Here is a 14,077-nt window from a genome sequence, read left to right on the forward strand (position 1 = left end):
TCCTAGGAGAACCGGAGGGAAGGGAGTTGCCAACTTGCTGCCCCCTGACCCCCATGTAGACAGACAGTCACTTAATAAAGAAGTCTGTTTGTCACTTTGATGTATAAATGCATGAGTGGGAGTGAGCTCATTTGAGGCTTCACGCAACAGGCCCATCAATATGCAGGGCCGTTAATTCCTCAGATTCATCAGGAGAGTGATATAGAGAGGGTTGGAGGGGAGCTGGGAATGGCAGTGCTGTTGATGATGGCAGTATCGCGACAACAACAGGACGACTAAAAAAAGAGGAAGACAGTGTAGTCTGCTGATAGCTTTTGATCTGAAGTTCAAAGAGAGGAGCAGGTGGCGTTTTTGAACAATCAGCCAACTTCTCTAGATTTCCCAGAGATGGTGCCAACGTAAATTGCTTTCTTCCCTTTCTTAAAGCTCAATTTCCACTCTCTTTGGGTCATTGTAGACAGCTGTTCCTCCATGAGGATAAGCCTCCAGGAGCAACGGCTGGTCATGAAGGATGGGGAGTCTGTTTACAGTGCCTTGCAAAAGTATTCATCCCCCTTGGCATTTTTCCTATTTTGTTGCAATGGATTTTCATTTGGATTTCATGTAATGGACATACACAAAATAGTCGAAATTGGTGAAGTGAAATGAAAAAAAAAACTTGTTTCAAAAAATTATATGAAATAAATAACGGAAAAGTGGTGCGTGCATATGGATTCACCCCCTTTGCTATGAAGCCCCTAAATAAGATCTGGTGCAACCAATTACCTTCAAAAGTCACATTATTAGTTAAAGAAAGTCCACCTGTGTGCAATCTAAGTGTCACATGATCTGTCACATGATCTCAGTATATATACACCTGTTCTCAAAGGCCCCAGAGTCTGCAACACCACTAAGCGAGGGGCACCACCAAGCAAGCGGCACCATGAAGACCAAGGAGCTCTCCAAACAGGTCAGGGACAAAGTTGTGGAGAAGTACAGATCAGGGTTGGGTTATAAAAAAATATCAGAAACTTTGAACATCCAACGGAGCACCATTAATTCCATTATAAAAAAATTGAAAGAATATGGCACCACAACAAACCTGCCAAGAGAGGGCCGCCCACCAACACTCACGGACCAGGCAAGGAGGGCATTAGTCAGAGAGGCAACAAAGAGACCAAAGATAACCCTGAAGGAGATTGGAATATCTGTCCATAGGACCACTTTAAGCCGTACACTCCACAGAGCTGGGCTTTACGAAAGAGTGGCCAGAAAAACAGTGAAGCATGGTGGTGGAAGCATCATGCTGTGGGGATGTTTTCATTGGCAAGGACAGGGAAACTGGTCAGAATTAAAGGAATGATGGATGGCGCTAAATACAAGGAAATTCTTGAGGGAAACCTGTTTCAGTCTTCCAGAGATTTGAGACTGGGACGGAGGTTCACCTTCCAGCAGGACAATGACCCTAAGCATGCCGCTAAAGCAACACTCAAGGGGTTTAAGGGGAAACATTTAAATGTCTTGGAATGGCCTAGTCAAAGGCCAGACCTCAATCCAATTGAGAATCTGTGGTATGACTAAAAAATTGATGTACACCAGCGGAACCCATCCATCTTGAAGGAACTAGAGCAGTTTTGCCTTGAAGAATGGGCAAATATCCCAGTGGCTAGATGTGTCAAGCTTGTAGAGACATACCCCAAGAGACTTGCAGCTGTAATTGCTACAAAAGGTGTCTCTACAAAGTATTGACTTTTGGGGGGGTCAATAGTTATGTTTTTTAGTCTTATTTCTTGTTTGTTTCACAATAAAAAATATTTTGCATCTTCAAAGTGGTAGGCATGTTGTGTAAATCAACTGATTCAAACCCTCCACAAATCCATTTTAATTCCAGGTTGTAAGGCAACAAAAATAGAAAAAATGCCAAGGGGGGTGAATACTTTCGCAAGCCACTGTATTTGCTACTAGAGCGGTGGCATATCCCTAGCAATATGGAGATGGATGCTGCTTGCTGGTTGGCCCAGTGTATTACTGTAGGCGGGCACACAGGGGCAGACAACTGCAGGTTCACAGCTTGACTAACCCACAAAGCCAACAACATGCATTTATTTACCCACTCACACAATGCAGGCATATGTTTTTGCCATTCAGATTGAAGGCCCTGTGTTTGGGCTTTTTACATTTTCAAGTACCTGCAAGGTTCAACTGTAGATCTGACGCATGGTTTACTTTCAAAAGTTTGAAGAGAAAACTGGGGAGGCTGGTGGGCATAGCTAAGTAGAGTGATGGTACAGATGCTGCTGATCTCTATTCAAAACGTAACATGAACGTGACAATACAATGAATCCAGATTGAGCCACTGCTCCCAAATGTATTCCTTATTATAACATCATTACACCTCTGGCATACTTGAACTATCAGCCAAAACTAATTTCCAACCCATGTTTTCCTCTCTTTTTTTCCAGATGAATTTGTCATTCTCTGCTTGATTGTGCAACAAGGGCATGAAGCAGAGCTGGGTAACAAACACAAATCCTCCTCCACCACACATCTGCATGTTTTCTATTATATAGTCTCAACAAATGGCATTATTTTCCTGCTGCTCGCCTTATTTGCAATGCAAACACATGTTAGCCTTAACCCCCACCCCTCTCATCAGCCCTTGTGTGTGGGATGCCGTGCCCGCATGTTGGACGCAGCTCAACAGACAAATAGACACACAGCCAGCCAGGCTGAAGATATTATCACAAGGCTTGCTATATGGTGTCTTTGATTCAGAGTTGGAGGAGGTGATTTTCAGGCTTTGCCTTAACACTGGAAAAGTCTATAGAGCACAATACAAAGGCTGCCCAAAGTCATGGTGTTGTTGAGAGAGAATCATGAGCTAACCCTGCTATTAAATAATTACAGTGAGCTCATGTACTCACCCACACTAAAGTCAGCAATCTGTCCATGGTCCTGAACTCAGCCTGCCTCCTGCTTTAAATCACATTTGGCAACAGTGGGATGTACATATCTAGATGCTAATGTCCTTAACCCCCAGGTCAGATAACTCTGTATGAACTTATGTTGAGCTGAAAATGCTGAGGACAATGTAATTCACAAGCACATTAAAGTGATGATAAAGGGAAATAGTGCACACAAATGTATTGGATTTGACACAGGCTTATGCTGTGCAGTAAAGTTTTGGGGTAATGTTTAGATTACTACAAATTAGACAGCGAGAGTTAAGGCATTTTAACTGGGAAATGTGAACAAAATATAAATGATCCACTTTGGCGTTGAAATAGATAAATAAATCAAAAGCACAACCTAAATACTCAGCGTTCCAGAGATAATTCCATGCTGGGGGAGCAGACTAACTAAAATAGGACATGGTCTGTGGATGTGTAGCGTTGCTTCACCAGCACCTCAAAGACTCTCTGTACTGTATCTAACCTTCATGAAAGCCTAGGCAGGACTAATAGCCTTCATTCACCTGGAACTGGAATTGATCCTGTCTGCCTTTGTTAGAGGGGCCTGGGAACAGTTGTGCACCAGTCATAACACATGAGATACAACATACAAAGGCAAAGGCAAAGAGTATAGATTTATTCTTAGTACTTGACATGGATTACACACATGGCTTGAGTTTGTCTCGGTAACACAGCACTGTATTATTAAGTTGCCCATTCAGGCCTGAATGTTGTGTGGGGCCCAATGAAATGTTTGGTTTGAGGAGAGTTTAAAGCAACCCTCTAGAGTTCTAGGGAACTTTGGTCATGCAGTGTATTCTCTTAGCTTAGCCTTGATCGGGTGGTACTGGGTGGGTGACCCCAAAAAAAACAAAGAACATGTTGAATTTGCATCCTCCTGCAAAATGGTTTGACTTAGTCCTACATTTCTGTGTGGGTCTATTTCTGTGTGAAAGGGCTGGAGTGGTTTTTATTTTGGTCCTATTCCACTCCCCCAGGTACCTCCCTGTTCTGTGAGCAGACAGCTGTCTCTCATCAATATTTACCGCCCCCTGTCCTACACACTGCCCCCCTGTGGAGAGGAGAACAGGGCCTCTGTGGTGGCTACTCTGCCAATGGGAGGTTTGGGGGGAAAGGAGGGTGCATGTCTACCTCTCTCTACCTTGCCAATTGCTACATCATTTATTCATTTAACACCTGTTTTCTCTCGTTACAATGGGAAACCTTTGCACACTTCCTCTACTAGACAACTCTTCCTCTGTATTCACACTGAAGTGGTCTTTAGGCTGTCTATAAATGCTCATTGGAATCTGATCCTATTAGCTCTATCAAGTGTTTAAACTTTCATCACCCACCTCCTGATATGTACAGTGAGGGAAAAAAGTATTTGATCCCCTGCTGATTTTGCACGTTTGCCCACTGACAAAGAAATTATCAGTCAAAAATGTTAATGGTAGGTTTATTTGAACAGTGAGAGACAGAATAACAACAACAAAATCCAGAAAAATGCATGTAAAAAATGTTATAAATTGATTTGAATTTTAATGAGGGAAATAAGTATTTGACCCCCTCTCAATCAGAAAGATTTCTGGCTCCCAGGTGTCTTTTATACAGGTAACGAGCTGAGATTAGGAGCACACTCTTAAAAGGAGTGCTCCTAATCTGAGCTTGTACCTGTATAAAAGACACCTGTCCACAGAAGCAATCAATCAATCAGATTCCAAACTCTCCACCATGGCCAAGACCAAAGAGCTCTCCAAGGATGTCAGGGACAAGATTGTAGACCTACACAAGGCTGGAATGGGCTACAAGACCATCGCCAAGCAGCTTGGTGAGAAGGTGACAACATTTGGTGCGATTATTCGCAAATGGAAGAAACACAAAATAACTGTCAATCTCCCTCGGCCTGGGGCTCCATGCAAGATCTCACCTTGTGGAGTTGCAATGATCATGAGAACGGTGAGGAATCAGCCCAGATCTACACGGGAGGATCTTGTCAATGATCTCAGGGCAGCTGGGACCATAGTCACCAAGAAAACAATTGGTAACACACTACGCCGTGAAGGACTGAAATCCTGCAGCGCCTGCAAGGTCCCCCTGCTCAAGAAAGCACATATACAGGGCCGTCTGAAGTTTGCCAATGAACATCTGAATGATTCAGAGGAGAACTGGCTCTTTGGCATCAACTCAACTCGCCGTGTTTGGAGGAGGAGGAATCACTATCAAGTGTTTAAACTTTCATCACCCACCTCCTGATATGTATCTCATTGCATATAGGCTACGTACTCCTCGCTCTCTTTTTCATCTGAATGATATTCGTTTCATCAGTGTATTTTAGCGTTTCATATCCAGTCGCCGAGGCATGAACCCCATAATCAAATCAGTCAGCATTGGAAGTTATCAAATTGCTACCCAGCACCAATGACTCAAAGTTAAATTACAGTGCCTTTTATTTCTCGATCTCAGCGTGATACCAGAGACAGAGGCGGGGAGCATCAGCCTCGCTACCTGTCCACAGGCCAAGAGTGGAGGTGGAGAGTGAAAGAAGGTGAGTGGGAGGCCTGGGGTTAGACAAGAGGTGAGTGGGACGCAACATGACGCTAGTCAATTTGGTCCTGCTCACATTCATTTATTCATCACCCTGTGAAAAACTGTAGTTGAAGCCCCAGTTTTGCAAGTTGCAAAGATCGTTTTCCGGGATTGTTTGCTAGCAACTACTCCTTCCCCTTGTTAAGCCTTGTGTCACGCCCACAGGAAACCAGATGTGGAGCGTGGAGGGAACATGCCCGTCACAGCCATCATACCATAGCTCCTCATTACTCTCTGTGTCACACAATCACAACACACCACACTTCCTCTCACTTTGCATGACAAAAACATTAGAACAAACTGCGAGGGTTGAAAACACCAACAACTGTTAATCATTTGTACACCGGCGCCTCCATTCGCCTGCATGCTGGCATTGAGCCGGAATGCGCCTCTCGTGGCGTACATAATGAAAAGAATGGAGGCGTCACTTGTAATGGATCTCTAAATAGCATTTTCTGCTTTATTAGTCGTACTTAATGGTGTTGAAGGGGGCTGATGCCAAATCCCATTGTTCAGAATCACGCTCTTGCTGTGAATAGTTCTTGATCTAAAAAGATTCTCTGACAATTGAGACTCAATGTGTTTTACACTCCGGGCTTACTTTTCCTATTTTGGAGGGGATTGTGCATGCTCTCGTCAAAAAGATTGATGGCATAGGAGAGGAAATAAAAGAGCCAGGGATATGTGCACAGTGCCGCGGAAAGATTGTTGGAGCAAAGAAAAAATCCCATTCACTTAAGACAGACGGGTCCAGTGATATTTCATCACTGGAAACAAAAAGGTGATATTGTACTTACCCACAAAAGAAATGCAAACTTGAAACCAGTTATGAATATGCATCAGAGCTTAAAATGAATCTAGATGTTTATAATGGGTTTTTAACTGCAACTGTCAAAACGGCCTCTTTGTGCTCAAAATACCTCCACTTTCAAGTAGAAATGGTAAACAGAGAAACGTATTATCCATCGAGTCAGGGGCTGATACTGTGGTGGGAAATACCCTAGGACGCAATAAAGTTTGGTCAGGGACCAGGGTATAGGCCTTCAAAGGAGGGGAAACTCACGCTGGATGTCGATGTTGACGCTGGTCTCTTTGCCATTGGGCACAGCCTTGTTGGACGCTCGACAGATGATCTGCTGGCCTGTCTCGATGTTGGAGGCAGACAGGTAGAGGGTGCTAACCGTACTCTCCCTCCTTCCATCACGAAGCAGTGTCTGAGAGGAAAATAGAAAAAGGAAAGAGTTTAGAGTTCACAGATGATGTGGTAGTGGAGATAGTGAAACATTCTGAATAACACCATCAATCGAAACTCAAGGCCTGGAACCCAAATGCAGCAATTCACCTGGATGCCCTGGGGACAACACAGACAAATAAACCCCTGGCATGCTCAAGCCTGTAGTCTTTCTCCAAGGCTGATTGATCCGAAAAAAGGAATATGTTTCTGAGCCTCTTTTGTGTGTCTGGAGCTGTGCTCTGGCGCGTGGCTTGTCATACACCACAAAGGAAATCAATCTTCTTTTCAGTGCTCATCCTCGGAGCTGCAGCCCTACTCGCATTGTGAGAGCCATCTGGAGGCCACCCGGTGCAATTCTGCCTTGCCTGGTGCTCAGGGAGGACTGTGGGAGCCCTGCTAACCACCATGCCACAGTGCAAGCTCACCCACCAGAACAAATTGGCCATGCCAGGAGCACTGTGTGGCCAACCACAAAGTCAAGACAAATAATACTCTATTGGAGCTCTATTCAAATATAGTGTCCATTAACACAACCTCTGGGTTAGTTTTGCAAATAAACTACTGGGATTCACAGCAGAAGCTCTTCCAATATCATGTATTTTTCACTCAATGAAACAAGCAAAAATATGATATAGAGGTCCAGCAATATAGGACATGTTAGACAAGGGCAAGTTGGGACATGTTGCTCTTCATTATATAAACTCCTTTGGTGCTTTGTGTGTGTGTGTGTGTGAATGTGTGTGTCTGTCACACTATAGCCACAAAACAAAATGCTCCTCTGCAATTTATCTAAAGTTTATTCAGGATTTAATGACTCACTGTTGTGATGAAACCCTTTATTTGCTAGCAGTACTATGAGGAGCTCTGATGAGAAAATAGCATAGACAAGAAAGCTCCTCAAACTTCCTTTGAGGACCTTTATGCACTTTTCAAACCAAGGTTATGACTCGTGTGGGAGGAAAGTTTAGACATCACAGCTGCCCTCTGAAACCGGCCCTCAAGTCCTTGTTTCATAATAATCCCTGTAAATTCGCAAAAGGTGACAATATTTATTTTAGCCGCAATAATCGTTACATATGAAGGAATGTCACAATGAAAGCTATTGACAGGTTGCCGGATAATAGCAGTAATTACCTCCTCAATTTTCTCCTTTCATGGAAGTTTGAGAACCGTAATGAAACCCACCTAGATATGCCACACACTGACTGGATATTAAAGTGTCAAGGAACCTGACATTATATTAGTTGTGTGCCAGGAAGTTTGGAGGTTCTGACATGCCTTTTCATCATCTTACTTTTCTGCTTTCTCCAGTCAACGACTATGTCTTCTTAAGATATACAGGTAACTGCCAAAATCTCTTAATAAGGCGTTGGGCCACCACAAGCCTGAACAGCTACAGTGGCTTGCAAAAGTATTCACCCCCCTTGGCATTTTTCCTATTTTAACTTACATCCTGGAGTTAACATTTATTTTTGGGGGGGTTTGCATCATTTGATTTACACAACATGCTTACCACTTTGAAGATGCTAAATATTTTTTATTGGGAAACAAACAAGAAATAAGACAAAAAAACTGAAAACTTGAGCGTGCATAACTATTCAACCCCCAAAAGTCAAAACTTTGTAGAGCCACCTTTTGCAGCAATTACAGCTGCAAGTCTCTTGGGGTATGTCTCTATAAGTTTGGCACACCTAGCCACTGGGACATTTGCCCATTCTTCAAGGCAAAACTGCTCCAGCTCCTTCAAGTTGAATGGGTTCCGCTGGAATACAGCAATCTTTAATTCATACCACAGATTCTCAATTGGATTGAGGTCTGGGCTTTGATTAGGCCATTCCAAGACATTGAAATGTTTCCCCTTAAACCCCTTGAGTGTTGCTTTAGCAGTATGCTTAGGGTCATTGTCCTGCTGGAAGGTGAACCTCCGTCCCAGTCTCAAATCTCTGGAAGATTGAAACAGGTTCCCTCAAGTATTTCCCTGTATTTAGCACCATCCATCATTCCTTCAATTCTGACCAGTTTCCCAGTCCCTGCCGATGAAAAACATCCCCACAGCATCATGCTGCCACCACCATGCTTCACTGTGGGGATGGTGTTCTCGGGGTGATGAGAGGTGTTGGGTTTTGCGCAAGACATAGCGTTTTCCTTGATGGCCAAAAAGCTCAATTTTAGTCTCATCTGACCAGAGTACCTTCTCTCACATGCCTGTTGGCGAACACCAAACGTGTTTGCTTATTTTATTCTTTAAGCAATGGCTTTTTTCTGGCCACTCTTTCGTAAAGCCCAGCTCTGTGGAGTGTACGGCTTAAAGTGGTCCTGTGAACAGATACTCCAATCTCCGCTGTGGAGCTTTGTAGCTCCTTCAGGGTTATCTTTGGTCTCTTTGTTGCCTCTCTGACTAATGCCCTCTTTGCCTGGTCCGTGAGTGTTGGTGGGCGGCCCTCTCTTGGCAGGTTTGTTGTGGTGCCATATTATTTCAATTTTTTATAATGGAATTAATGGTGCTCCGTGGGATGTTCAAAGTTTCTGATATTTTTTTTATAACCCAACCCTGATCTGTACTTCTCCACAACGTTTTCCCTGACCTGTTTGGAGAGCTCCTTGGTCTTCATGGTGCCGCTTGCTTGGTAGTGCCCCTTGCTTGGTGGTGTTGCAGACTCTGGGGCCTTTCAGAACAGGTGTATATATACTGAGATCATGTGACAGATCATGTGACACTTAGATTTCACACAGGTGGACTTTATTTAACTAATAATGTGACTTCTGAAGGTAATTGGTTGCACCATATCTTATTTAGGGGCTTCATAGCAAAGGGTGTGAATACAGATGCACGCGCCACTTTTCTTTTTTTTGGGGGGGGGGAATTCTTTGAAACAAGTCATTTTTTTTCATTTCACCAATTTGGACTATTTTGTGTATGTCCATTACATGAAATCCAAATGAAAATCCATTTAAATTACAGGGTGTCCATCTATGCCATGGTGTACTGCACCATGGCATAGATTCTACAAGTGTCTGGAACTTTATTGGAGGGATGAGACACCATTCTTCCATGAGAAATTCCATTTGGTGTTTTGTTGATGGTGGTGGAAAACAATGTCTCAGGCGCCACTCTAGAATCTCCCATAAGTTTTCAATTGGGTTGAGCAGTGGTGGAAAAAGTACCCAATTGTCATACTTGAGTAAAAGTAAAGATAACTTCATAGAAAATGAGTAAAAGAGAAAGTCACCCAGAAAAATACTACTTGAGTAGAATTCTAAAAGTGTTTGGTTTTAAATATACTTAAGTATCAAAAGTAAATGTAATTGCAAAAATATACTTAAGTATCAAAAGTAAAAGTACAAGTATAAATAATTTCAAATTGCTTATAATAAGAAGATCAGACGGCACAATTTTCTTGTTTTTTGTATTTACGGATAGCCAGGGGCACACAACAACACACAGACATCATTTACAAACAAAGCATTAGTGTTTAGTGAGTCTTCTAGATCAGAGGCAGTAGGGATGACCAGGGATGTTCTCTTGATAAGTGAGTGAATTGGACCACTTTCCTGTCCTGCTAAGAATTGAAAATGTAACAAGTAATTTTGGGTGTCAGGGTAAATGTATGGAGTAAAAAGTACATTATTTTCTTTAGGAATGTAGTGAAAAGTAAAAGTAGAAAAACATAGAAATAGTAAAGTAAAGTACAGATAGCTAAAAAATAATATGTATTTTTAGTTAGTATAGTATTTTTAGTTAAGTACTTTACACCATTGGGGTTGAGATCTGGTGACTGAGACGGCCATGGCATATGGTTTACATAATTTTCATGCTCATAAAACCATTCAGTCACCACTCGTGCCCTGTGGATGTAGCTCAGTTGATAGAGCATGGCGTTTGCAACGCCAGTATAAAAAAAATATATATGTATTCACTAACTGTAAGTCGCTCTGGATAAGAGCGTCTGCTAAATGACTAAAATGTAAATGTAAAATGGATGGGGGCATTGTCATCCTATGTGAGAATAGCCATGGTAGCGGAAATAATGGCCTGCCCAGCATTTCTGTACATGACCCTAAGCATGATGGGATGTTTATTGCTTAAATATCTAAGGAATCACTCCTGTGCGGAAGCACCTGCTTTCAATATACTTTGTATCCCTCATTTACTCAAGTGTTTCCATTATTTTGGCAGTTACCTATACCTAGCGAAGCAAAAATACTATTGTCTTGGAGTGAAATAATATGTATGTAAGGAATACACAAAATAGCATAAAGATACATGATCATATACAGTGGGGAAAAAAAAGTATTTAGTCAGCCACCAATTGTGCAAGTTCTCCCACTTAAAAAGATGAGAGAGGCCTGTAATTTTCATCATAGGTACACGTCAACTATGACAGACAAATTGAGAATTTTTTTTCTCCAGAAAATCACATTGTAGAATTTTTAATGAATTTATTTGCAAATTATGGTGGAAAATAAGTATTTGGTCACCTACAAACAAGCAAGATTTCTGGCTCTCACAGACCTGTAACTTCTTCTTTAAGAGGCTCCTGTCACGATCGTTGACGAACGAGAAGGACCAAGGCGCAGCGTGATATACATTCATGTTTATTAACGACTAAACACACGACAAAACAACAAACGAAACGTGAAGTCCAAGGTAGCATACAAACAACCTACCTTACACGGAACAAGATCCCACAACTAACTCGTGCCAAAAGACTGCCTAAGTATGGTCCCCAATCAGAGACAACGAGCGACAGCTGCCTCTGATTGGGAACCACACAGGCCAACATAGATCTAGACATACTAGAATCTAACATAGACAAACCCAACACAGAAAATACACACCCTGACTCAACAAATACAAGTCCCTTGAATCCGGCTCCGGGTGTGACCACCACTTACTCTCCACCTCCCCGTTGCGCCCCTGGTCTGGTCTGGACCTTGTCGCGCTGCTTCCTCTCTCCTTCCTCCCACGAAGTACCACGCCCTGTCTGGACCCTGGTGTGGGAGACCCCGAACCTGGAGAGGGGCTGACGTCTGGGTCTGGACTGGAACCGCTGACTGGAGCTGGACCCAACGACGGTGGATCGAACTGCTCTGGCTCCCGGGTGGAGCCGCTGACCGGAACTGGATCAGGCACCGGTGAAGCGGACTGCTCTGGCTCCGGAGTGGAGCCGCTGACCGGAGCTGGACTGGACCCCGGTGGAGCGGATTGCTTCCGCTCCAGAGTGGAGCAGCTGACCGGTGCCGGACCAGGCACCGGTGGAACAGGCACGGGCCATGCCGGACTGGACACACGCACCACTGGCTTGGTGCGGGGAGCAGGAACGGGCCGGACTTGGCTGACGACGCGCACCACTGGCTTGGTGCGGGGAGCAGGAACGGGCCGTACCGGACTGGCAACGCGCACCACTGGCCTGGTGCGGGGAGCAGGAACGGGCCGGACTGGGCTGACGACGCGCACCACTGGCTTGGTGCGGGGAGCAGGAACGGGCCATACCGGACTGGCGACGCGCACCACTGGCCTGGTGCGGGGAGCAGGAACAGGCCGGGCCGGGCTGGCGAAGCGCACCACTGGCTTGGTGCGAGGGGCAGGAACAGGTCGGACCGGAATGGCGACGCGCACCACTGGCTTGGTGCACGGGGCAGGAACAGGCCGGGCCGGGCTGGCGACGCGCACCACTGACTTGGTGCGAGGGACAAGAACAGGCCGGACCGGGCTGGCGATGCGCACCACTGGCTTGATGCGAGGAGCAGGAACGGGCCGAACCATACTGGGAACACCCACCACTGGCTTAGTGCGGGAATCAGGAATGGGCCGGACCGGACTGGCGACACGCACCACTCGATTGGTCCTTCTGCTGCCTAACCAGCTCCTCTCGCCGTGCCTCTACACTTTCCTTCTGCTCCCTCTGAACCAATGACCCCCTTAATCTGGCGGCCTCCTCTGCAAAACGGCTGAACCGCTCTATCGCGGCCTCCTGCTGCCTCGTCGTCCATGGCGTGAGCCCCCCCCTAAAAATGTTTTGGGCTTGTCTCTCCCCCGTGATCATGGCCTCCATCCCTCTTGCCAGACTCTCTCTCATCTCCTCCCAAGTCCATCCTCTCTCCTCGTCACGCTGCTTGATCCAGGATTGGTGGGATCTTCTGTCACGATCGTTGATGAACGAGAAGGACTAAGGCACAGCGTGATATGCATTCATGTTTATTAACGACTAAACACACGACAAAACAACAAACGAAACGTGAAATCCAAGGTAGCATACAAACAACCTACCTTACACGGAACAAGATCCCACAACTAACTCGTGCCAAAAGGCTGCCTAAGTATGGTACCCAATCAGAGACAACGAGCAACAGCTGCCTCTGATTGGGAACCACACAGGCCAACATAGATCTAGACATAGTAGAATCTAACATAGACAAACCCAACACAGAAAATACACACCCTGACTCAACAAATACAAGCAAGTCCCTTGAGTCAGGGCATGACAGCTCCTTTGTCCTCCACTCGTTACCTGTATTCATGGCACCTGTTTGAACTTGTTATCAGTATAAAAGACACCTGTCCACAACCTCAAACAGTCACACTCCAAACTCCACTATGGCCAAGACCAAAGAGCTGTCAAAGGACACCAGAAACAAAATGATAGACTTGCACCAGGCTGGGAAGACTGAATCTGCAATAGGTAAGCAGCTTGGTTTGAAGAAATCAACTGTGGGAGCAATTATTAGGAAATGGAAGACATACAAGACCACTGATAATCTCCCTCGATCTGGGGCTCCACGCAAGATCTCACCCCGTGGGGTCAAAATGATCACAAGAACGGTGAGCAAAAATCCCAGAACCACACAGGGGGACCTAGTGAATGACCTGCAGAGAGCTGGGACCAAAGTAACAAAGCCTACCATCAGTAACACACTACGCCGCCAGGGACTCAAATCCTGCAGTGCAAGACGTGTCCCCCTGCTTAAGCCAGTACATGTCCAGGCCCATCTGAAGTTTGCTAGAGTGCATTTGGATGATCCAGAAGAGGATTGGGAGAATGTCTGTCATATGGTCAGATGAAACCAAATATAACTTTTTGGTAAAAACTAAACTCGTCGTGTTTGGAGGACAAAGAATGCTGAGTTGCATCCAAAGAACACCATACCTACTGTGAAGCATGGGGGTGGAAACATCATGCTTTGGGGCTGTTTTTCTGCAAAGGGACCAGGACGACTGATCCGTGTAAAGGAAAGAATGAATGGGGCCATGTATCGTGAGATTTTGAGTGAAAACCTCCTTCCATCAGCAAGGGCATTGAAGATAAAACGTGGCTGGGTCTTT

General features: G+C 44.8%; 1 protein-coding gene across 1 annotated transcript in view; it reads right to left on the reverse strand.

Moving 5' to 3' along the window:
- Positions 1-14,077, reverse strand: part of LOC311101300 (kin of IRRE-like protein 3) — a gene marked incomplete at both ends in the record, with an annotated part of 80,970 nt that overhangs the window by 37,065 nt on the left and 29,828 nt on the right. The window contains one exon of the mRNA XM_084142428.1: positions 6,583-6,733. Within this exon, the coding sequence (XP_083998554.1) occupies positions 6,583-6,733 (151 nt within the window). The remainder of the gene's footprint in view (positions 1-6,582; positions 6,734-14,077) is intronic.

This window comes from Coregonus lavaretus, assembly GCF_964263955.1.
Source record: "Coregonus lavaretus genome assembly, chromosome: 26".
NCBI lineage: Eukaryota > Metazoa > Chordata > Actinopteri > Salmoniformes > Salmonidae > Coregonus > Coregonus lavaretus.